Consider the following 24,606-nt stretch of genomic DNA (forward strand, 5'->3'; position numbering starts at 1 on the left):
ACCCTCTTCCGACTCTTTCGCAGAAGCTCGTATAAATACCCCAAAGGAACAGGAAATTCAAAGATCGACAGAGAAACCTAGCGCCGCCCGGGGAATTGAGCAGCTTGGCAGCAGCGGTAATGGCAGAAGAGCTCCCACCCAGCGAGAAACTCTCAGCCATGGCGCTAGCAGACGGCCCTCCCATCGACCTGGAGCCTTCTGCAGAGCGCACTCGAATCCGATCTGTTCTTGCCGCTGACGACATGATTGCTCTTGCCGGGAAGAAGATTGTGGTCGGGGGATGGGTCAGAACAGGGCGAGAACAAGGAAAAGGGTCGTTCGCGTTCTTGGAGCTCAATGATGGGTCTTGCTTGGCGAATTTGCAGGTCATCGTTGATTCTGCGGTTCACCCGCTTGCCCTGCTCACTCCGACGGGAACCAGCGTTGTGGTTGAGGGCGTGCTCAAGAGACCGCCCGAAGGAGTTAAGCAGAGTTTGGAATTGAGAGCTGAGCGGATCTTGGAGGTCGGTCCTTGCGATCCTGGCAAGTATCCGTTGCCTAAAACCCGGCTTACTCTGGAGTTTCTGCGCGATTGGGTTCATCTGCGGGCGAGAACTAACACGGTACCGTTATTTTCTTGGAGAACTATGTCTAAATCTTCATATTTTTTTGACTTTGCAACGCCGAGATTCATCTTTGTTGTTTTCGTAATGAAAAGATTCCTCTTCGTCGACTCTATAATTTGCAGATTCATCTTCTGAAAGTTGATATTTCTATTATGAAGACTTGTCTCATTTTCTTTTCAATTTGAAGATTCGGCTATGTAGACTTTGTAACACGATGAATAGTCTTAGTTGACTTTGTAACATGAATAATTTATCTTCACCGAATTCGTCATATTCATCTTCATCTTCATCAACTTTGTCGCATGTAGATTTATATTCTTAGACTCTTTTACGTGAAGATTCATATTCATTGACTTCTTTTGCTTCCTGCTCCGTTGATGTATTCATCCGTTTCGTCTTCATCTTTGTTGACTTCTTAACATGAAGACTCAATCTTCATCGACTTCTCAACATGATGATCATCTTCGTCTACTTCTCAACATGAAGAGTCATCTTCATTAACTTTGTATGATGAAGATTCTTCTTCATTGAATTTGTAACATGAAGACTCATCTTCTTTGACCTCCTGGCATGACGACTCTTGTTCGTTGACTTTATCACAGTCATCATCATCTTCATATTCATCCTCATTGACTTTATCACATTCGTCTTTGTTTTCATAATTATCCTCATTGACTTTATCAGATTCGTCATCGTCTTCATAATCATCCTCATTGACTTTTATCACATTTATCTTCGTCTTCATAATCATCCTCATTGACTTTATCACATTCATCTTTGTCTTGATAATCATCGTCATTGACTTTATCACATTCGTCTTTGTCTTGATAATCATCGTCATTGACTTTATCACATTCGTCTTTGTCTTGATAATCATCGTCATTGACTTTATCACATTCGTATTTGTCTTCATGATCATCCTCATTGACTTTTTATCACATTCGTCTTCGTATTCATCTTCATCTTTATCTTCATTGACCTAAATCACGATTACCTAAATCATCTTCATCTTTATCTTCATCTAAATCATGTCCAAATTTTATTGTTTCCCTCCTGGGTATTCATGCATCGTGTTCTAGCTAATCATTACATCATTTTGCTCATTAATTTGAGGAGAATTCGTCTTTTTTTCTAGATTTCAGCTGTCGCGAGGATCAGGGATGAATTGGCTTATGCCACCCACACATTCTTCCGAGAGAACGGATTCCGCTACATCCACACTCCCATAGTCACAACCAGCGATTGCGAGGGTGCCGGGGAGATGTTTCAGGTCACTACACTGTTCAGTGACACAGAGAAGGTGGAGAGAGAGCTCAAAGAAAATCCACCTCCCTCTGAATCGGACATCGAATCCGCCAAGCATATCGTGAAGGAGAAAGGCGAAGCGGTTGCGAATCTTAAGTCCATAAAAGCCAAGAAGGAAGAAATTACTGCCTCTGTGGCTGAACTGACCAAGGCAAAGGAAAATCTCTCAAGATTAGAGGAGAGGTTTAAGCTTAAGCCTGGAATTCCAAAGAAGGATGGGAAGATTGATTATGGGCAGGATTTCTTTGGGCGGCAAGCGTTTTTGACTGTTTCTGGCCAGCTTCAGGTTGAGACTTATGCGTGCGCCCTTGGTAATGTTTATACCTTTGGCCCGACATTCCGGGCCGAGCATTCCCACACATCCAGGCATCTTGCGGAGTTTTGGATGGTTGAGCCAGAGATAGCATTTGCCAACTTAGAGGTGATATTCATAGATAGTTCGTCAAGTTTTTTTCCTCAGATGTTCATATTATCTGTTTTCATTTCTTAATTTTATCTTTCTTAGTTTTTTCTCTCTATTTCCTGATTTTTTTATTTTGTTCCAATATAATTCCATGGAATCGTTTGTTCCTAGATGCTATGACATCAGATCCTGCCTCTTTTTTCTAGGTTTATTCAACATCTATCTTAGTATGACATTACGTCCCTAGTTTCTACCTCAAACTAATTTTTTCTCGTCACAAGATGGTACAAACTTCGTGGTTCTATCCCGCTCTCGTATTTCATTCAAACTTATCATGGCTGTATTACATAAATTACTTAGCTTCTACCGTTCTCTCTTATGTTTTACTCTTCTTTTTATCCCAGATGACACCGAATCCCCATTTTCTATATCTTTCTCATGTTTTATTCAGTATCTACCTTAGGATGACTTTTTATTTCTTAAGTTTCTACCTCTAGTTCGTTTCCGTTGGTAGGATGGAATGATCTTGGGGGGTTTCAATCCCTCTTGTTTTATGGCATGAACTACTTTGCTTTTCTCTCTCTCTCTCTTTCTTATGTAACACTTGTCCCAGGATGACATGAACTGTGCTGAGAATTATGTGAAGTTCCTCTGTCAGTGGCTGCTTGACCATTGCCAGGAAGACATGGAATTCATGGCAAAGATCTACGATAAAACAGCTATTGAACGCCTGAAACTTGTATCCTCCAGCCCTTTCGTTAAGATTTCTTACACGAAGGCCGTTGAGCTCCTCATCAACGTGACAGAGAAGAAATTCGAGAACCCTGTGTCCTGGGGCATTGATCTAGCTTCCGAGCATGAAAGGTATATTTTATTAATGACATCAGGGATAAACTGTCCGCTTAATGTGTGGTTCTTTTAATTGGTTTAATTTTATGCTGAGATCCAAATGTGGACGCTTTACCGATGTCTTAATATAGACGCCATTAATGCTTACTTATTTATAATAATTGGAATAATATAATTTCTGAATTTCCTCTATTTTTTAGAATTCCCTGGGATTGATCGTTTATGCTTTATAAGTTCAACAGTCAGTAGTGATATTTCCTAACTATTATTTATTATTCTCCCTTTTCTTAGGAATTTCTCCTAGAGCCTGAAGATTTCTTTCCTGAATTTTGTTTGCTGTGGAATCTGGTTAATCTTGTAATTTCCCAAGTTAAATGGTTTGAAAACTCTACTGGAATGGCTTGATTTATAGGCTGATGATACGATCTGTATCGAATTGGTCAAAATATGTCAAGAAAGGTACTCACAGATGTAATATCGCAATTTCCACCGACAAATCCCTCTTCAGAATTCCCCGTTGATGCCGATCCTCCAGTAGCTAGCCTCCTTGTTGGTATGAACGCCCTCAGAAGACTCTTGCCGCATACAGCTGGTCTGTCCAAGATCTCCCACACCCTTCAAGAACTCTAACTGACCACAGGTACCTTTCTTGGAGGTCTCACCTCTTATTTATAGGCATCCTTTATTCCCTTATCACTCCCAGTCAAGACTGGGAGTTAGTAGCCACATCAGCATCTCGTGGACCACCAGGTCCTCTGGTGCCTGTTGACTGGTCAACAGTCTTTATTTGGCTTCCCCTTCTTTTCCTTATCTCATATATTCTAATGGGAACCGTATCAGCTGATAATTCTTGCTTTTAATTATTGAAGTAACTTGTTATTTGTGAAAATATTTTTAAATTCCCTATATTTTTTAACAAGTACTCAGGAATCGACATTTTATGCTTGGCAAACTCAAACCAGCATATCTGAAAATTTTACCTTATTGTTGCTTAGGAATTCCTCCTTCGAAAGGGTGTATATTTTTTTCTGAAATGTATGCTGTATACTGGATGGATAATATTTTTGACGGTTTCTTTATACATTGCAGTTTAATTGTTTTTTTTTTGAAGAAAATATATTGCAGTTTAATATGTTCAGAAGAATTTACTTGTATGGGTTAATTTATACACCGATAATACTTGATTATAAGTATGAAAATAAATATTATCAGTGGCCTTATTCTTGCTCATAATTATGAAAAAGATGTATATTATTTTTTAAAATATTGAGAAACCAACCTTTTACGCATAAGTTCCAAAGGACATGTGATATTTTCTATCTTGTTACTTTTTAATTTGAAAGATTCTATCTTGTTACTTATTACTCTCGTCTTTCTTTGGAATTATTCTTTCTAGAGACTGTACGCTTGTTCCTCTGAGTTTTGTTCGCTAGTTATTGAATAAATAATATATTGGTGGTTTTTTACCACCTTTCAAAGATAATATCCTCTCAAAACTTTTAATATGCTGGTAATTCTTACGTATTTTTTATAAATTTCTAAGGAATCGGCTTTTTTGCTTTTTCATCAGTTTTTTTTTTCTACCTGTATATTTTTTATCTGATTTTTTTGCTGTATCTTGGATGGATAATATACCAATATTTTGCTTTCCAGTTTTATAATTTAATATTCCCTGAAATTTTGCAAAACCCTAATTCAGGTACCTAACAGAAGTGATATTTAAGAAACCCGTGATCGTCTACAATTATCCTAAAGGAATCAAGGCATTTTACATGAGACTTAATGATGATGGTAAAACTGTCGCTGCCATGGACGTTCTTGTGCCCAAGGTACATAACCATGTCATCATCATCATAGTCATCATCGTACTCGTGATAACACACACATGTCTATCTTTTATTTTCAGGTTGGAGAGCTGATCGGAGGCAGCCAGAGAGAGGAGAGGCTCGAAGTCCTCCAGCAACGGTATGTTATACCCATTCATATACGCATCATCATATATTTCATGCATCATTCATATTAGACTTGTAAATGAATAACAAACTGAACGTGACGGCATCCAACCTGTCATCAGTCATCCGTCCTTATCTTAGAGCGGGGACAGAATGAAACAAGCACTGTTCAGTCCGGTTATGTTCTTACATTAGGATGGAAACAGAACGACAGACCTTACCGTCCCCGTCAATTGTTCTGTCAATGTTTCGTCATCCATTCCATAAAACAATTTCTCTAATGGATGGTGGACGGAAGTTGCTCAGTCCTGCCGTCTAGTCCGTCATCCATCCCGTCCACCTCACATGGTGGACGGGTGACTGAACATAAGCCTGTTCAGTCGCCTTACGTCTGTCCGGAACCGTCATCTGTCCACGACCCTTATGTAAGTTTGTCCATCCTAAAGGATATTGGACGCGGGTCTGCCGTTGGAGCCATACGAATGGTATCTTGAGCTGCGGCGCTTCGGCACGGTTAAGCACTCGGGTTTTGGGCTTGGGTTCGAACGGATGATTCTCTTTGCAACGGGGCTCGACAACATCAGAGACGTGATCCCCTTCCCCCGTTATCCTGGTCGGGCTGACCTGTAGAATGTTAAGCGTCTGTATCTCCATTGTTACCTGCTCTTTTGTTTTATTTTTATGTGTATTCGTTCCCTTGTCATTTTTGGTCTTGTTGGGAAATATCTAAATTAGAAAGATCTGCCTTTGGCTTGTTTGTTTTAGAGAGGGAATTCTCATGTGTTTGTGGAGGGAATGCTCATGGGTATAGTTCCAGATCGTATGGGACGTGGACAATGGACGGGACGGGATGAAGATCAATCCGTCTGACGTCCAGAAAATATGCAGGAACGCGGACGGCACGGTTTTTTCGTCCGAGATCTCTGAACGGGATAATTTTTTGCCCCGTCCGGACGAAAACAGTCCCGTCCAGAGGTCTCGGGATGAATTTCCGTCCCGGTTTTGTCCAACCTCTTGGTCGGGACAATTTTCTCGTGCTGGGACAAATTTCCGTCCCGTCTGTGTCCCTGCACTACATAGTTCAGAATCGGCCGGTATGTGGACAATGGAAGGGACGGGACGAAGATTGTCCCATCCGACGTCCGGAATCAGTGCGGGGACGCGACGGGATGGTTTTTTCGTTTGAGACCTCTGGACTGGACAGTTTATTCATCCAAGTGGATGAAAACCGCCCCCCCGTCCATAGGTCTCAGGAATAATTTCCGTCCCGATTTTCGTCCAACCTTGCAGACGGGATGATTTTCTTGTCCTGGGACAAAAAAAACCGTCCCGTCCGCGTCGCTGCACTATACTCATGTTTCGTATGCGGTGAAACCGGTAAGCAGGTAGTGACACGACAAGGTTGAGTAGCAATCAACTGGCTCTCAAAATTACGTCGATCCACAACTTAATCCACCAGCACCAATCAAATCTCGAGCCGATGGCAAAAGATGAGGATATTAAATGAAGTTTTTTACAAAGAGAAAAAAAAGGAAGAATGAACCTTTGTGCAGTTGTAGCATGGACAAAGATCCGATGCGATATAAATATCTTGATGAAGCTGCAAAGAGCTTGGACGCGGCGACAGGCGGCAGCGGCTTGTCTCTACAATGATGAACACAGATGGAAGATTTTTTGCCTCAAATTCACCCAGAAAAAAGTTCATAAGGTTTATATATAACCAGAGTGCAGAAGAGGAAGACTTAAGAGTTTGTTTTGCAGGGGGAAATCATAAAAATAAATAAATGCAGGGTCTTTTTGCACTGGGCATTGCTGGTTGCTGGAACTCTCTTCTCAACCTATGGTGAGGGTGGATCTTGTTGAGTTAGTGGAGGGGTATGTGCCTCCTTGCTGGTTGGTGATGTGGCAGAGATGTGGTCCCCACCAAATAGAGAAGATAAAACTTGAGATATAGATAGAGCAAAATGTATAAGGTTGAGATGTGATTAGAGAGTTATCAGGAGAGGGTGAAAAAGAAAGAGGAGAGAGAAAAGTGCAGCCTACATCTGGTTGAGTTATGAGTTTAGGAATAGAGGATAGAGAAGAGAGATAAATACATAGAGATAAAGAACTAGAGAGATAGAGGGATGAAGAGAGAGAACCAAAGATAGCTAGAGAGATAGAGATAGATAACTAGAGGTAGAAAGGTAACTAGAGAGAGTGAGAGAGGGAGATGGATAACTACATGTAGAAAGATGATTAGAGAGACTAATAGATCACTAGAGGGAGAAATAGAAATATAACTGAAGAGACATGGTGTAGATAACTACAGGTTGTGAAATAACTAAAGTGAGTGAGAGATAATTAGTGAGAGAGATGGTTTAGATAACTAGACGTTGAAAGAGACATCTAGAGAGAGATAATTAGTGAGGGAGGGAGATAGATAACTAGAGATTGAGAGAGATAAGTATAGAGAGTGAGATAACTAAAGAGAGATAATTAGTGAGAGAGGGAGATAGATAACTAGAGGTTGAGAGAGATAAGTATAGAGAGTGAGATAACTAGAGAGAGATAACTAGTGAGAGAGGGAGATAGATAACTAGAGATTGAGAGAGATAAGTATAAAGAGTGAGATAACTAGAGAGAGATAATTAGTGAGAGAGGGAGATAGATAACTAGAGATTGAGAGAGATAAGTATAAAGAGTGAGATAACTAGAGAGAGATAATTAGTGAGAGAGGGAGATATATAACTAGAGGTTGAGAGGGAGATAGATAACTGGAGGTTGAGAGAGATAACTATAGAGAGTGAGATTACTAGAGAGAGGGAGATAGACAAGTAGAAATAGATAGAGATAACTAGTGAGAGAGCGAGATAGACAACTAGAGGCAGAGAGAGATAACTATAGAGCGTGAGAGATAACGAGTGAGATGGAGATATACAACTAGAGGTAGAGAGAGATAACTATGGACAGTGAGAGATAACTAGAGAGAGATAATTAGTGAGAGCGGGAGATAACTATAGAGAGATAATTAGTAAGAGAGGAAGATAGATAACTGGAGATTGAGAGATAAATATAGAGAGTGTGATAATTAGAGAGAGATAATTAGTGAGAGAAATAGTGAGAGAGGGAGATAGATAACTGGAGATTGAGACATAAGCATAGAGAGTGAGATAATTAGAGAGAGATAATTAATGAGAGAGTGAGATAACTAGAGAGAGATAATTAGTATGAGAGGGAGATAGATAACTGAAGATTGAGAGATAAGTATAGAGAATGAGATAGTTAGTGAGAGAGTGAGATAACTAGAGAGAGATAACTAGTGAGAGAGGGAGATAGATAACAGGAAATTGAGAGAGATAAGTATAGAGAGTGGGATAATTAGAGAGAGATAATTAGTGAGAGGGGGAGATAAACAACTAGAGGTAGAGAGAGATAACTACAGAGAGAGAATTATGGACAGTGAAAGTGAAAGATAACAAGGGAGAGAGAGAGAGGGAGTTCAGAATAAGAAATACGGGAGAAAGAAGAGAGAAAACTACCGTTGGTTCTTTCAAAATTTAAGACACTTGCAAACTCCGCAGAGAAAAAACCACCAGGCTAGGCGAGGCCATCCATGGTGGCTGCCCCACCGCTGACAAGACTCCTCCTCCATAGAACATCCCCTTCTCTCCACAGTCTATACAACTCCATCTCCTTCCCCAAAACCACCCACAAACCATACCCATCTCCTCTTTCACCCACTTCAAGCTCTTCCTCCCTCTCCCCTTCACCGTTTTCATCGTCCTCGACCTTCGAATGGAACACCCATTTGAGAGAACTGGTCAAGCTCCGTCGTCTCTCAGAGGCCCGCGCCTTGTTCGACCAAATTCCCCACCCAGACGCCGTCTCCTGGACGACCCTCCTCTCCGGCTATGTCGCTTCAAACAACTCCCTCGCTGCGGTAAAACTCTTCTCTCTCTTCCTCCTCTCTTCCCCTCTCCGCGTCGACTCCTTCCTCCTCAGCCTCGCTCTCAAGGCCTGCGGCCAGGGGAAGCTCCTCGGCCATGGCCGGACCCTCCACGCCTTCGCCGAGAAGTCCGGCCTGACGGCGTCCTCCGTCTTCTCCGCCACCGCCCTCGTCGACATGTACTCCAAGCTCGGCCTTCTCCCCAGCGCCCTTCAGCTGTTCGACGAAATGCCCGTGAGAAATCTTGTCTCCTGGACCTCAATTATCACGGCGCTGGTCCATGGCGGGCGCTTTGAGCAGGCCCTCTGCGTCTTCTCCCGGATGTCTGGCGTTGGGTTCGACTCCCACACGCTCGCCATCGCCCTCACCGCCTGCGGCGGAGCCGGGTTTCTCGTCTCCGGCAAGGAAATCCATGGCTGCGCCATCAAGTCCGGGCTCGCCGCCGTCTCCTTCGTCACCAACGCCATTGCCTCTATGTACTGGAAGTGCCACAAGCTGGAATTGGGCGTCGCCGTCTTCGCCCTGATGCCGAACCCGGATGTCGTCTCCTGGAGCTCCCTCGTCGCCGCCTATCTCAACCAGGGCCAGGCCGGGGCCGCCATTGAAACCTTCGGGGCGATGGCGAGAGCAGGGGACGTTCCCCCTAATGAGTACACCTTCTCAGCAGCCATTTCTGCCTGCACTGGGCTTGGATATCTTGCTGCAGGGGAGCAGCTCCATGCTCGGGCGCTCCACGCCGGGCTCGCAAGCTCGGCCTCCGTCTCCAACGCCATGATCACCCTCTACTCGAGCTCCGGCAAGATGGGCGAGGCGGAATTCGTGTTCCAGGAGATGGGCTGCAGGGATTTTGTCACCTGGAGCGCCATGATCTGTGCTCAAGCTCAGATGGGGAGAATTGAGCAGAGCTTTGGGCTTCTCCGGGCCATGGCCAGAACCGGAGACCGGCCCAACGAAGTCGCCATCGGAAGCCTGCTCAGCGGGTGTGGAGCCATGGCAATGCTCTCACAGGGAAGGCAGCTTCATGCCCACGCCATTCTGGCAGGTCTGAACCGGACTGCCATGGCCAGGAGCTCCCTCGTTGCCATGTACTCTCGCTGCGGTAGCTTGCCGGAGGCCCGGCTCGTCTTCGAAGAAATTCCCAGACCAGAGCTGGACCACATCTCCTGGACAGCCATGATCAGTGGCTATGCCGAGCACGGCGGCGGACGAAATGCCATCGAATTGTTCGAAGAGATGCTAGCATCAGGGCTTGCCCCCGATGGGGTTGCTTTCCTCAGTGTCCTCAGTGCTTGCTGCCATGAGGGGCTTTTACAATTGGGACTCAGATACTTCATCTCCATGGAGGGTCAGTATGGGGTGGAGCCAAAGAAGGAGCACTATGGCTGCATGGTTGATCTCTTGTGCAGGGCAGGGGCATTGGAGATGGCAGAGGCTGTTGCGGGAAGCTTGCCGCCCGGGGTGGAGGATGATGGTGTGGTCTGGGCGATGGTTCTTCGTGCTTGCCGCTCTGGGGGGCAAGCAGAGAAGGGCCGGCAAGCGGCCGAGAAGGTGCTGGTGGCGCAACCACGGTGCGCAGGGACCCATGTTGAGCTCTGCAACATGTATGCAGCAGAAGGGAGATGGAGGGAAGCTGCTGCAGTGAGGAAGACAATGAGGGAGAAGGGGGTGAGGAAGGAGACAGGCTCTTCTTGGATTACAGTTAGTGGGGATGTGGCTGTTTTTGCGGCAGCGGATCGGCGGCATGGCGAGACTGAGAAGATCTATGCCACGCTGGATGCCCTTGTTCAGTGGGCAAGGCAGGCAGAGGAAGAAGAAGGAGATTGGGTTGGCATGTAAAGATCAGCAGCCCATTTAATGGATCTGCTTGAAATTTATAGTGAGGGGTCAACATGTAGGGAAGGAAGACTTCTGTTCGTCGACATGCACCGTTTGAAAGTAGAAAGATTTGACTTCTTCCTCAATCGTTGATAATTTGAAATGGGTCAAATTTTATCAGGCAAAGTGCACTGTACAAAAAAAGAGTAATGTTGGGTATGAAGTGATACTGTTCCCAGCTAATGTTAAAATAATATAGACAGGACAATGCTGCACAATGACTTAGGAAAAATCCAAGATGAGGACTCAGAAAAAAAGTGGATAATTGTTTGACAATAGCCTTCTCTCCCTACTTTTCTCTTGAACCCATTCATACGGTTATCAAGATAGAAGTTGAGTGCAGCATGTTTTTTTTTACAATTGGGTTATTTCACAATCTTCTGAAAGGGGCTCTAAAAATCAGCTATCTGGCCATAACCTGATTCCTTGAGAGAGTTGTGTCCTAGGTGTTGGTATCTAGGATAAAGCTTCTAACAGAAGGGATATAAAAAAGAAACATTTCTTTTACTCTGATGTACTTCTATTTCCTTCTACAAGCACTTTATCTACTAAGTTTTGGTGGACAACTATACATGGATGGGGAAGGAGAGAAAGATAAAACTTTGGGATTTTAATACGAGTTTGAGATAATCCTTAGTCTTGTCCTGGGTTATTTTCCTTTGTAAAGCCTTTCAACACCACTATCAATAATCTTGGCCACCAAGGCCATAGCTCTACCAATGTGTGCGCACAAAGATTTAAGGTATCATGGATTCAATCCCTTAATTATACATCAAGGTCTTGGAGATTCAACACCTTCCCTGCATCCATCTAAGCTTCCATATAGTATAGTATTGACCTCTTTCTTTAATCTTAAACTTAAAATTTCAAGTAGTTTTCTCTCTCCAAGTCAATAGATTGTAAAAAAATTAAATCCACTAATGAACCGTACTAAAAGATGACAAGACCCCAGTGCCAAATCACTTTAATAAATGTTTAATTCAGCCCGGTCATTTTTCTATCAGCTGAAGTACTCCTAACTTTAACATAATTCATCTCATTTCAATCTTAGAATATTGTAGGAGTTCAGATAACAAAATCTGTATTTCAATATATAATTCAAATCGATACCATGATCACCAAAAAATTGCTAATCCAACTGAATTGTAATTGACGATTTTGTTTAAAATAAATCACTCCCCCATATACTTTCTCAAATATTAGATGGTCTTTTGTATTACAAGTACTTCATCTCATTTATTCTGTTGATGAAGCTGTAAATCTTTAAACATTTATATATAAATGAATGACATATCATGTTTCACCAATAAAAAAATAGATAATTAAAGTTTATATTTAAATAAATGATTAATGCAACAAATTTTGATATATATATTCATCTACTAAAAAATGAAGCACAAATTTATCCACTGAAAATTATTCAGCGGATGATGTCCCAAGTCATTCAATTGTACTATATGATTTGGTCAGAGGTTCATTATGCTTTTATTTCATTGAATGTTATGTGAATAATATGCAAGTACGCTGAGAATAAAACCAAAATTAAATTTTCATTAAAAACCATTATTTTAAACAAATTTCTTAGAGTTTATTCTTCGCTGAAAATATGAATAATAATATTTGTGAATAACCCCACTTTCTAAAAACTTTCAATGATATAGTTTTGTGAAAAATAATCTAAATTAAAATGAATTTTATAGTGATGAATAATAGTGCTTAGGATATAGTTATCACCAACACCCCATATGTGGTAATGAATAATTAAACTATGGCATGATTTTTAAAAAATATGTTTCCAAGTCTATGGATATATGTGTTAATATTATTCTATTCAATTGAGTTATTCACATTCTACTTTCAAAAAATTTCATATTATATTTTAATTTTATAATTATAAAATATATTATATTTAATAGGAAAACAAATCGTGGACAATAACTTATCTAGATCTGATTCTAAAACTATAATAAATAAAAAATAGGAATTTATAAAATAAGGAGATAATACTAAATCATATTTGATATTTGAATACAATTTTAAATGTGAATATCTATTCTAAAACACATTTTAATTTATGTCTTATCATATCCATGAGTACATGAAAACTCAGGTAAATATACATCAAAATTTATATTCCTTAAAAAATATATTAATTTGGGACAAATAAGTTATTAATATGATGGAGGAATACTTATGTGTATGTAAACTGGGACTAATTATAGAAGAAACTAGTGGACTAATCAATAGATGTAAGAATTAGATATGCCCTAATTATAAATAGACTACATGACTATAAGTAAAGGAGGTAGAGTATTTGGATGTATAATCATAATTCCATTTTAATATATTTTATGGTCCATTACCAATGGGGACTTATTCTTTTCCTTTATTATCCCATTTAAATGTAAGTGGAATCCATCACATGTTTTTAGATCATATAATAGTTAAAAAAAACTTGACGTCCATTAATGTCTTATATCATGATGACATGCATGCATATGATGCATTTATATCACATTTGTTATAATTTTATGGCCATAAATTATTGACAATATGTGAGTTTTCATTTCATTGATACAACATTACATTATTCGTTAAAAAATACAATTTTCATTTTTAATATTACTTTAAAATACCTAATATGGAAATATATCAAAAATGAAGTCCATGGTTTTTATGGAATTTTATGAGTTACAATGATTTTTGTATATTTATAATTTTGAAATTTTATGGAATACTTACCCTAAATAAATGAATTTTATGTCATAATTTTTATGGTTATTTTAGGTATATATTTTTATTTGATATACAGCAGGGGTATCAGAAGCAACAAGAAAATGCTAGAGGGAGCTGGGCCAAAAGGGCTACACAATTGGTTAACGGTTATGACTTGGCAAGTTTATTCAACCCTGATTGAATTAATCCTTATTTCAACTGTGTGGCATTGGGTAATGTGTTAGGCTATAGCTGGGCCACAATGGCACTGGTTACTTAAGAACTAATGCGATATCAATTATACAATCAAAATATAGGAAACTGGCCCTCTTTCTATACATTTTAATGCATATTGTTCAATTTTTATCAACTAGTGATATACTTTGATTGATTAATATTGTAAGATCTTTAGAAAAATCTATATAAAGTTAGTATATGTTCTTGTGCTCATTGGAAATATGAGGACCTGAAAAATCTAGTGACTTACTGCTGCGTTTATAGAAAAATTGAAGCTTGAATTGAAGGGGTTTGAGACAACTAGTAAACCTAGGGCGGGTGATCTAGATAAAATATCTGAATTTTTTTGCATCTCCAAGGTTTATTTATTATAAAATTTGAAACTCTAATTAGTTTGAAAACTACATATATCAGTACAATAATATGCAATTTTTTGCATATTAGCCGTCAAACTTTTGTGACTCTTGGATGATTAAAATAACTTTACACGTTATTTGACATTCTGGTTTGATGTATTTATTTAGTCATAAAATTTTATGTTTAACGTAACAAATCCAAAAATAAAAAAAACCAAATTGAAGCCAAAACTCTTTACCTTTGACTCTAACTTACAGAAACATAAACATAATTTTATAAGGAAAATAAAATTTATAACTGCAATAATTGTTTATCTGTTTTGTAAAGAGGCTAGCACTTCTATTAAAAATCACTTAGATATTTAAAAGTCTAAACATTAATACCTTAACCACCATTTCTAAAGGATCATCCCAAATAGATTGTGAAAAAAGAATGTTATGTCACCATCCTGGATTGACTTTGATTTTATTAATTTATGTCTATTGAGTAGTTAATTTTAGCTCTTTCTGCATCAGACTTTCAATTTAATTCTGTGCAAATATATTTCTTCATTATGAATTAAAATTCAATTCAACTGGGTGATGCTCTCGATATATTACACAAATGATATTTCATAACTTTTTAATGATGACACTGACTTAGTTTATGCGTTCTTTTGAGTACCTTATTTTTTCGTATTCATGACAAATAGTTTCTTGAAGACTGAGCTTTGACATTGAATTGATCTGTAAGATAAAATAATGAGAATATATATTTATAAATTTCATTAACAGTTGGGGGCGAATGATATTTAATATAGATCTGTTAAATGTACGCAAACATGGCATTCATCAGCTCCATCCAATGACCATCATTTGATATGATCATCATGATTTTATCTAGTGACCAGAATCACACCGACACTTGCTGAATTTGATCAAATGTCCAAAATGATTTCCATTCTTGATCAAAAGATCTTTCCAACTACCGCGTGACGCACGGTGCATTCTGGACTATTTGAATGATCAGTTACACTGATAAATGACCAGGATCAATCAAGGATGCAATCGCAAAAAGTTAACATCAAAAAGTGAAAAAAATTCAAACATCTATAACATCTGATCCCAAGGGTGGTTTTGGATGAAGTTTCATGGGCATACATGCTGCTTTGCCCTCAACACATAAACCCTGGTTGTTTTTATAAAAAAATTGAAAATTTGGTTTTTTAAAGTTTTTATTGTGTACTTGTAGAAATGGCTAGCCTTGTGCAATGGGTGCCATGGAATCATCTTTTTGAGTTCAATCTTCTTGGAGAGTGAGTTTCTGCCCTTCTTTCTTTGAAGCTCATGCTTGATGCAACACAGCTCTTCCAAGAAAAATATACAGGCTCACAAACGATCAATCAACGACAACAGCATAAGTTCGATAGAGTTTTGATTCCAAAGCTTTTAGAATTATTTCTATTTTCCTTCTTCGTTTGAAATTTGATTCTCTCATTTAGAAAACCTAATTCATGTTTTCCATATTTGAGGGAGATTTTGATATTCGTGTTCACTGGACATTTTGATCCATTTTCATCACATTGCTCATTCCGTTTTATCATTTTATATTCATTCCATCTTCTTATCTTTCTATTTTGGATTATAGGAAAATATTATATGATCTAATTACTATTCCTGTATGTGGTTCAACCCCTTTTTTCACTCTATACGTGGTTATTTTGTGTTAACTTTGAAACTCTTACAACTTTATTGGATAAGTTTGATTTGCAAAAGTGACTGTTTTAAACACCTAAAAATCAAATTATCAAACCAGTTACATATTCTCCTGTGGTACCCAATGCTATTGGGCCCTCTCAAGTACAATGTGGTTAGTGCAGCCAAAGAAAATCCATGCCCAGCTGGTGGAAGTGGCATATTCCACAATGAAACAAAGATCATCATATTCATTATTTCTCATTACTATGACATTTGGACTTATATAATGGCAAAGGCTATGGTGAGACATGGCAGATTGCCCCTTTGAGAGAAGCAAAACCTTTTAAAATCAGACTCATATTTATTAGTTGACATGCTCTATATAGGTTCTTTCTCCCATTGATGTATGAAAAGTGTTTAAAAGGACATCACCCATTAAAGAGCAAAACTTACCAGTATTTTCCACCAACTATCGTAGGATAATCAGACAGATGATGTACTAACCTACTACATAGTACGTTCTTACACTCATTCTCTCTTCTCCACTTAGAGGACCTACCTTGGTAGGTTCAAGGAAACCATCACAACAAGAGCCTTGGCATGCCTGCTAGTCACATATGATGCCTCCTCCTTGGTGGACCTCCTTAGTGATGGATTCCATGGGACATGACTACAATGTATACATGATGACCAGCATAAGAAGAGAAGACATCACAGTTCTCCTATAATGCCATTTGGATAAGGTGATGATGCCTTCCATCCTACTCACACTAATGCCTCCTGGGAGCGCAATGCCACTTTCCGCATTCAAGGACTACCTAGTGTCCTACATACGCATGAATGTTGTATGCACTTCTTGTTGTGGGCATGGGATAGAGGGGTCGATGTTAATGTTACAATATTTATGCTTACTCCACACCTAAAAAAACTTGCAAATAATAAACTGTAACATATATCAAATCTCCCTTGAGTGGCACCCAGGGTATGAATAGATTAGTCCACAAGCATGATTTTGGGGCCAGTCCTATGTAAAATTAAAATTAATACGATTACAAACATAATGATGTGGACCAATACAAAATGATGATGATTACCATTCATACTTTTTTCTAGTCCCAAACATTGGTGGTGCTAGAGCTAGAGAAGAAAATGTAATTAGTGTTCAATCTAGCTGTAAACTAATCCTGATCCAAATTCCTAGGGACATGTGTTAGCATAGGATTCACGCCAACAAGAACAAGGAATAATGCAGAATTACCATGTCAATCAGGGAACACTTTTTTAGGGAGAACTACAGTAAAAATATTGTAACTAGTTGGGGAGCATGGAGGAGAGAGAATAAAGGTTTAATGGTTAAAATTAGGCAAACTTCAAGATATAATATCTTAGGATCCTATCATTAAATTGTCCTAAAAATTTATCCGTATCTTCATATTTTACCTTTTTCCATCAATCTAAAAAAATCTAACAAAATCCTGTAAATATGAAAAAATATACTTCGTAACTTTCCGTAAAAGTGGCTGGCCTGGATGGACACAGCAAGCTTTTGCGATAAAAAAATATTACATTTTTTAGATTGATAATGTGTATATTGTTCATTTATTCATTTTTTCCTTGCCCATTTTCAAAATCCCAATCACAGTAAAAATTTATACATTCCATGAAGATTGACTTATTAAGAGCATCAAAAACTTTCTTGGTTGGATATCAAAATCACAATTGCCTTTCTTATTGACATTTTTTTTCCATAGGACTATAACTTCTTTAGGAACCTAGACTGCATTTCTATCCATATTTGGAATTCCTGCCCTTCTCCCTTGAATCATTATTTAAACCTCTCTTTAGGTGCAAGATATTTAAGGCCTATCTATGGCCATAAGAAAAATAGACATGAGAATATTTTAACAAGAATTTGTAATGCTCCATGTTAACCTTCTATCAACAAGGGAGTAGGTTTAAAATGTTTGGCTTAATTCCAAAGTTGACATTATCTGCCTCTAGAGAATATATTTGTGTACAAGCTTCAGTTCTAGTTGGCCAGAGAGTTCCTTGAGACTCATTCTTCTGATGCCTTGTTGATTTTCTCCTTTCAAAATTTCAAAAAGAGTCTCAAGGCTTGAGAAATTTTTATATTTCCCTACTTGTGTGAAGATCAACTAGAATAGGCTTTAGGGATCCTCTATAATTCATAAAAGGTCATCTCAATAAAAATTGCTACAAAAATTCCAAGTTAGTTGGAAGAGAATGGTGTACGAGAAACAAACTTAAGAATGAAAGGTTCAATTCTCTATTTATTTTTCATATCACGCAAAACTTGAGGAAATTGACATTTTTTTATTTTTTATGGATCTTGAGGAAAGTTAAAACCTACCTCCCAGGCAACAACACTTATTAATATGCTTACTATTGGGCTTGATTATGAATTAATCATGTCACTCATATTTATACTTATGCTATAATATTTCTAAATCCTCTCATTCACTAAATAGGAATCCAGAGTGATAAGGGATGGTGCAAAGGAAAATAGCTTAATATATTTAAAAGAGAGAGAGATATGGAGAAAGAGACAGATATTTGTATATAATTAGATTTCCAAGAAGTAGAGATTGGTATATCTAGATGAGTACAATATTATCTACAACTTCTAGTTCAACCTTTGATAAAGAAAATAATAGTTAGGCCTCCAGATCTTGATATTTTGAATGATCAAGATCTAGGAAAAGAAAAACAATGTAAGAGAGCTGCATATTCTTCAGATTGATCCTCATTTGGAAAAAGGAATGCTAGAGTTCCAATGAGAAAACATGCATTCATGGGTGAAATATTAGGTGCTTAAAGAAATTTTATGATCCTAAAACTGCATAGATATTAACATGAGTTTTAGATATTTTCATTCATTCTTGAAAGACTACGATGATCTTGCTAAGTAATCTTCTCTTAAATCATGTACATTTCACCAATGCTTGGCGGTTTGGCAAAAAATAAGGAGATTAAGAAAGAAAGAATAAAGTCACTGGATCAATCAAAGAAATGCCAAAATTTTAAAAAAATGACAAAAAACTCACAAGATCAATCTATTGTGGTTTTTCCTAGCCAACTAAGTAGGGAGAGTTTTAAAGAAATGTTTTTATTTTTCCTAGCCTTCCCTAAAAATAGCTTTCATAGGGATCAAAGTAGAGACAAAAAATAACTTATTGTTAAAATTTCAGGTCAAAACAACATTCATATCTTCCAGTGAGATAAAAATTGACTAATCCTAGTCATTATATCTTCCCTCTCTTGCTTCTCTATGCCATCATCAACTCAGTAAGGTTTTGGCACTGTTTATTTACAGCAAAAAATGAACCATGAATGACATGAACATAATCTCATTATTTACTCATGGCGGTGGATATCTACGCATTCAGGTGTCCTTGTGCAATCAGATCACAATCAATGACAGATCAATAACTGCTATACATACACTTTTCACCAATTGCAGTGTGCCACGTGTTCCAGAAAATATGGTATGTACTTCTGAATATAATAGAATTAAATATTCCTTTTTTATAACACGCTAATAACACTAATAACACACTAATTATTAGATAAATATATTTAAATATAAATTTTTATTAACCTTAACATGATTATAAATAATTTTAAACAAACTTAATTGATCCAATAACTTTTTTTGAATTTTATTCTATTTTTTGTATATTTTTAGACATTAATGGATTTTTTCAACATGATATTATTAAATAAAATAATTAACTAAATGTATATACTTTTCTAGAATATTCAAACATTATATTCATGGAAATAGTATTTTTCTAAGTTCTAAATAATATTGAAATTCTTCAAAAAATTATATTTTATTTTCCTTAAATTAAATAGGGGTTTTTCCCCTGACGTTCTGCATTATGACGTTTTGTGATGCAGTTTGATTGTATGGAAACCAATCGTTATTTTCCCTACCACATGCCTAGCATAGCATACGTAACAAGTGAATGACATTTTGAAGGCAATATTAGTTGGGGGGTTCATTACAACTAAAGTTTGATGCATTACAAGATATTGTGTGCTCTCATGGGTGAACTTGGAAATCTAGAAAAAAAATTATTTCAAATCATCCACAATTGGTTGAATATGGTGATGTGTGGATAGGCTTGGCTTTAAGCATGCTCAAAAAGTAAAGATATGACAAAAAATTCTAGTAGTGGTAGAGTAGTGGGATTAAGAAGTACTGGATGCCACTGTATAATAAATTTGTACTATCATTTTCAAATATCCCACTATGGAAAAAGAGGTGCTCCAGAGTTTTAATATATGGAAAGTTAGTGAAATAATGACATCACAAGCTGATGTGGTGACTAATACACATTACTCTATCATTAGTGGGGAGTCTATGATGCATAAACTTCCAAAATAAGAAAGAAACATAAAGAATAATCACAGGGTACTATATGTGTCAGACCCAAGCTTATGTTGGAAATTTCTCTCATTAGTAATCCAAAGAAGTTTGAAAGCAATTCCCATGAAGCATCAATGTCCATATAAGATGATCAGGCATGGACCTAAGCTTAGTGGATGTGTTCCATGTAAGGATTATAATGGGAGTCCATTTTTTCCCATTGGAATTTCATGTGACCTGTTAGTAATAGAGATGGTTTCAACTCAAGGCAACGGTATAGAAATCTGGGATGGCTTGCTAATAGCGTAGCTGTGAGCTAAGAATTGTATCAGTGACTAATTTTGTCATGGTCAACTTGTCAAGGGATCATTGTGGACATCTCAAGCTAGTGACATTGAAAAATATAGAACCCTTTCTTACCTTTTCTGTTGAACTCATGATTAACACATTGGCCATACTCATCCAACATAAAAGTCTCAATAGGGAGCTTGCGGTACACATACACCACACTAGCTTCTTTAGAAGCATGTCTGAGACATGTTGCGGGTGCCTGTACCCTAGACCTCCTTCATCCGATGGATGACCTTCTCCAGGACAAGAGACTTAGGTGGTGGTGGTGGGCACCCTCTAGTTGGACACACCACATGAAGTTTGAACAAAAAAATCTATGGATTTGTGACGTATGATAGGTAATCAGTACACCATTAGTGTAGTGGGATAGTCACGTGATAAGCTCAATTTTAGGGCGTTTTTTACTGGTTATTTAGCAGTTCAGACGTGTGAGGTTCAGAGCTTATGCAACAAATTTATAAACCTCACGGCGTAAGGCGAGTGAGGGTCGATCCACAGGGAGCAGGAGAAAACAGTAGAAATTTCCTTCTTTATTCAATAGATATGTCACTTATCAATTTAAAATAAATATTAAACTCTGTTAAATGATCCTCAGGAAAATCACAGAATTCCTCTTTAATTCCCAGTTTAGTCGAAAGATTTAACTGCTATTGCTCTGATTAAGTTAAAGATTTAACTTAATAGAGGCTGTCTACAGAGGAGTTCTCTGTAGACAGTACCCTTGCCCTTGGGGGCAAAGGATCAAACACCTTGCGTGCAGGGTACCTGCGCGCAAGGTGTTTGTGTGCAGCGCTGCGCTGCCGGGCGTGGCTGCGCGACGCTGCTGCGCGTGCAGCAGCGCTGTTGCGTCGCGGCGTGGCTGCGCGCGACGCTGCTGCGCTGCGGGCGTGGCTGCGCGCTGCTGCGCTGTGGCGCTGCTGGCAGCGCGCTGTCGCTACGCTGTGGCGTGGCTGCGCTGGCGTGGCTGCGCGTGGCAGGCGCTGCGCTGCTGGCGCTGCTGCGGCAGCGCTGCTGTGCGCGCTGCTGTGCGCCAGCGCTGCTGCTTGGCGGGCGTTGTTGCGGTGTTGCTGCTGCGGCCAAAGGGAATTTTTTGGGGAAGTTTGGGGAGGATGATCAGAACAAGAAAGAAACAAAATTCAACTGAAATCAAATCTAAAATGAAACAATCCTTAGTTGGAAAACATTGGAAGATCTTGCGACTCTTCCAACCCAACCAAAATTGTCTGAGAAGAGAGGGATTACAGGGCTGAAGCTTGAGATTTCTCCACGTCGGGTGTCACGTCCTTGCGGCAAGGCGTGGTTCTTCAATCCAAGCTATCTTCAGTCTGTTCTTCCTCTCCAACTCCAAAAGCTCATCAGCTCCTGGAGGGTGCAGAAATCCTCTTCTCCAAGCCCTAGTTTCCTTAGAGAAAATTCTGAACACCTAAACTCCTCTCTCAAGAGAGTATTTATAGGTTTTCTCTTAAGTCATGCCTAGGGGCATTTTCGTAATTTTTGCCACTTCGAATTTTTGCCCACTTCTGTTGATCCTCCTCTCTTCCTTGATCTTCTTAACCTGTTTCTGAATGTTCACTAGCCATAAAACGTTAAATATATTCCACTTGATTCAAAGAATCAAGTGGGGTTAGTGATTTCATAAAACAATACATATGCATGAACTTAGCATGAATTCACAAGATAATTGTAATGAATTTAAACTTGAGAACTTGATTATTTGATGACATATTTTAGAGTCATCATCACGGTGGTGTGATGTTTTAGTTGAATGAAGCCCCTGGGGGATAGAAATTGGAGTTCTCATCCTTTGGATTTTTTCTCAACTTGGACAATGGGCCATAAAAATAAAGATGCCATGTTGAATAGAAAAAGATGGGACATCCAATATAGTCAAAATGTATACATGCTTATGAGTACTTGGTATGGTGTTGGATAATGTGGAAGCATTTTATGGCAGTAGATGGGCCTACCATAAAAATACTATTTGAAATGTTATCAAGCATATCCGAGGCCTTCTCACACATAAGAAGTGTACTCACAAGTTCCTTAATGGATTGTTTAGATCCATTGAAGATCATGATTGTCTCATTTGTGAATTGATAATACAAGATAATGTGGTGACCATTTTCAAATAATATGGTTAGATGAGATCCTGTGTAATCACTTGTCTGAGTGATTGACTAAGGATCCCTTCCACAATTATGAAAAGGGTGAGTGAAATATCTGGAAATAAAAAAATTTTAAACGAACCAACTGTGTGGCTTGATATTTTAAAATCCAAAAGGTAGATTGAGATAAAATTAAGTGGAAATTTAATATTAATATCTTCTAAACATCTGTCCAATATATAAGGGAAATTAAAAACAAAATTTGAATTTTCTATACATTGGTAAGCCATTAATTCATTGATTGAACATTAAAGGCCTCACATAAGAATTTTCTATACATTGGTAAGCCATTAATTCATTGATTGAACATTATGGACGAGTAAGATGTCTTGATCATGAAGAATATAATGATACTTATTGGTTTCCTCACATTTCTTGTGTCCTCCCTATTTTTGAACTCAATTTAGTTAGATCCATTGATTGATTGGTGTACTGGTTTGATTGAAGGTTGACTGCATTAGAAAGGTGTGAGTTTTTCTGGAAGAGTAAAATGCCTTGATCCTGGTGCGAGATAAGGACCCTCGGTGATTTCCTTGAATCTATAAGTTCATCATTTTTTCAACTCAGTTTAGTTAGATCAAGCAATTTCCTTCATTACAAATATTTTTATCCATCCTAGTTTATTCCATATCACCATCTGTCAGCATTCCACTATGCGCCCCTATTCCACCTATAGTTTTTTTATACATTTAAGTACATCTAAAAGCCATATATCTTAATCCATATGCTTACACCATGATCATTTATAAATTTATATCCTCACCTCTTCCCCACACCACCTCTATAAATCCAGATTTCATAGAAGCATTCATAATCTATATTAAATTAACTATAATATTCCATGATTAGCATTTCACACTTCTCCCTATCTCTTATCTTATAATATATCCATTCTCACCCCAGAAGCTCCATATAAGGAGACATTACTTGAATAAAATATATTCCCCGTGGAACTGATCCTCAATCATCATTACCGAGTTATATTATATAGATTCAAGGAAACTATTTAATAAAATAAATTATCAATTATAACTTAAATACATATGGTTTAGTTCATCAATGGTATATTTAGTTGTAAGCACATAGGTGGTATTTATTATGTTCTAGTATTAATCAGTCCAATTGAGTCAACCTCGCTTGTTCTAGTTGTATGAGCAATTTATCTTCGCTTAACTTTTTGTATAAATGTAACCTTGCCACCCACTTCCACGACTCTCTAGCCTTATAGCACTTGAAAGCCTGCAATTGTGACCTGGTATCTCACTATCAAAATCTGTGGCTCGATCCACACAAATGCAAAGCTTAAATTTGTAGAAATAAATAGAAGGTTAAAATATATAGTCTTCCTAAATATACATTCTTAATAAATGTCATACTTTTATAAATACTAAAAATACATAAAGGCACACTAACTAGTTTTATTTAATAAATTTTAAATTCATTATATTAAAATAAAATCAAGTTAATAAACATCATTTTATGCATAAGCTATGCATATATATATATATATATATACACACACAAGGGTAACATATGGAATGTAAGGGCTTAATATGTACGCCTAGTATCACACCTAGCCACTTAAATCACTTCTAGCCCTTAGAAATGATAGGTAATAAATAATTTATCCTATTATTATTTTAATAATGGAAGATTAGATATGATAGAAATTATAAAAGTGGCATTTAGTAAGAATGTATATTTATGAAGAATAAATATTTTAAGTAGGTAGGTGTGCCCATAGGGAAATTTATTTGTTTTATTAAATAGTACTTATAATAGCCTTAATAAATGT

General features: G+C 38.0%; 2 protein-coding genes across 3 annotated transcripts; both read left to right on the forward strand.

Moving 5' to 3' along the window:
* Positions 1 to 38: 38 nt before the first annotated feature.
* LOC144712087 (asparagine--tRNA ligase, cytoplasmic 3-like) lies at positions 39 to 5,878 on the forward strand. Of its 2 annotated transcripts, XM_078586269.1 has the most exons (6): positions 41 to 602; positions 1,741 to 2,331; positions 2,927 to 3,177; positions 4,862 to 4,991; positions 5,069 to 5,127; positions 5,561 to 5,878. In XM_078586269.1, exons 1-6 carry the CDS (start codon positions 120 to 122, stop codon positions 5,742 to 5,744), a joined length of 1,698 nt encoding a protein of 565 aa, XP_078442395.1. In that variant the 5' UTR covers positions 41 to 119; the 3' UTR covers positions 5,745 to 5,878. The 2 variants fall into 2 exon arrangements, 1 of the variants encoding a protein (XP_078442395.1); XR_013583730.1 differs by lacking the exons at positions 5,069 to 5,127; positions 5,561 to 5,878 and adding an exon at positions 3,575 to 3,802 and having other exon boundaries at positions 39 to 602.
* A 2,718-nt stretch (positions 5,879 to 8,596) lies between these two features.
* Positions 8,597 to 11,260, forward strand: LOC144712100 (putative pentatricopeptide repeat-containing protein At3g47840). Its single transcript, XM_078586283.1, has one exon. The coding sequence runs from the start codon at positions 8,710 to 8,712 to the stop codon at positions 10,876 to 10,878; it is 2,169 nt and encodes a 722-aa protein (XP_078442409.1). The 5' UTR covers positions 8,597 to 8,709; the 3' UTR covers positions 10,879 to 11,260.
* Positions 11,261 to 24,606: the final 13,346 nt, after the last annotated feature.

Source organism: Wolffia australiana, chromosome 1 (genome assembly GCF_029677425.1).
Source record: "Wolffia australiana isolate 7733 chromosome 1, ASM2967742v1".
NCBI classification, from domain to species: domain Eukaryota; kingdom Viridiplantae; phylum Streptophyta; class Magnoliopsida; order Alismatales; family Araceae; genus Wolffia; species Wolffia australiana.

Coding starts and splice junctions, on each gene's coding strand:
- LOC144712087 (XM_078586269.1), top strand. CDS start 120: ATGGCAGAAGAGCTCCCACCCAGCGAGAAACTCTCAGCCATGGCGCTA. Junction 603..1,740: donor TGCGGGCGAGAACTAACACG/GTACCGTTATTT, acceptor CTTTTTTTCTAG/ATTTCAGCTGTCGCGAGGAT. Junction 3,178..4,861: donor CTAGCTTCCGAGCATGAAAG/GTATATTTTATT, acceptor ACCCTAATTCAG/GTACCTAACAGAAGTGATAT.
- LOC144712100 (XM_078586283.1), top strand. CDS start 8,710: ATGGTGGCTGCCCCACCGCTGACAAGACTCCTCCTCCATAGAACATCC.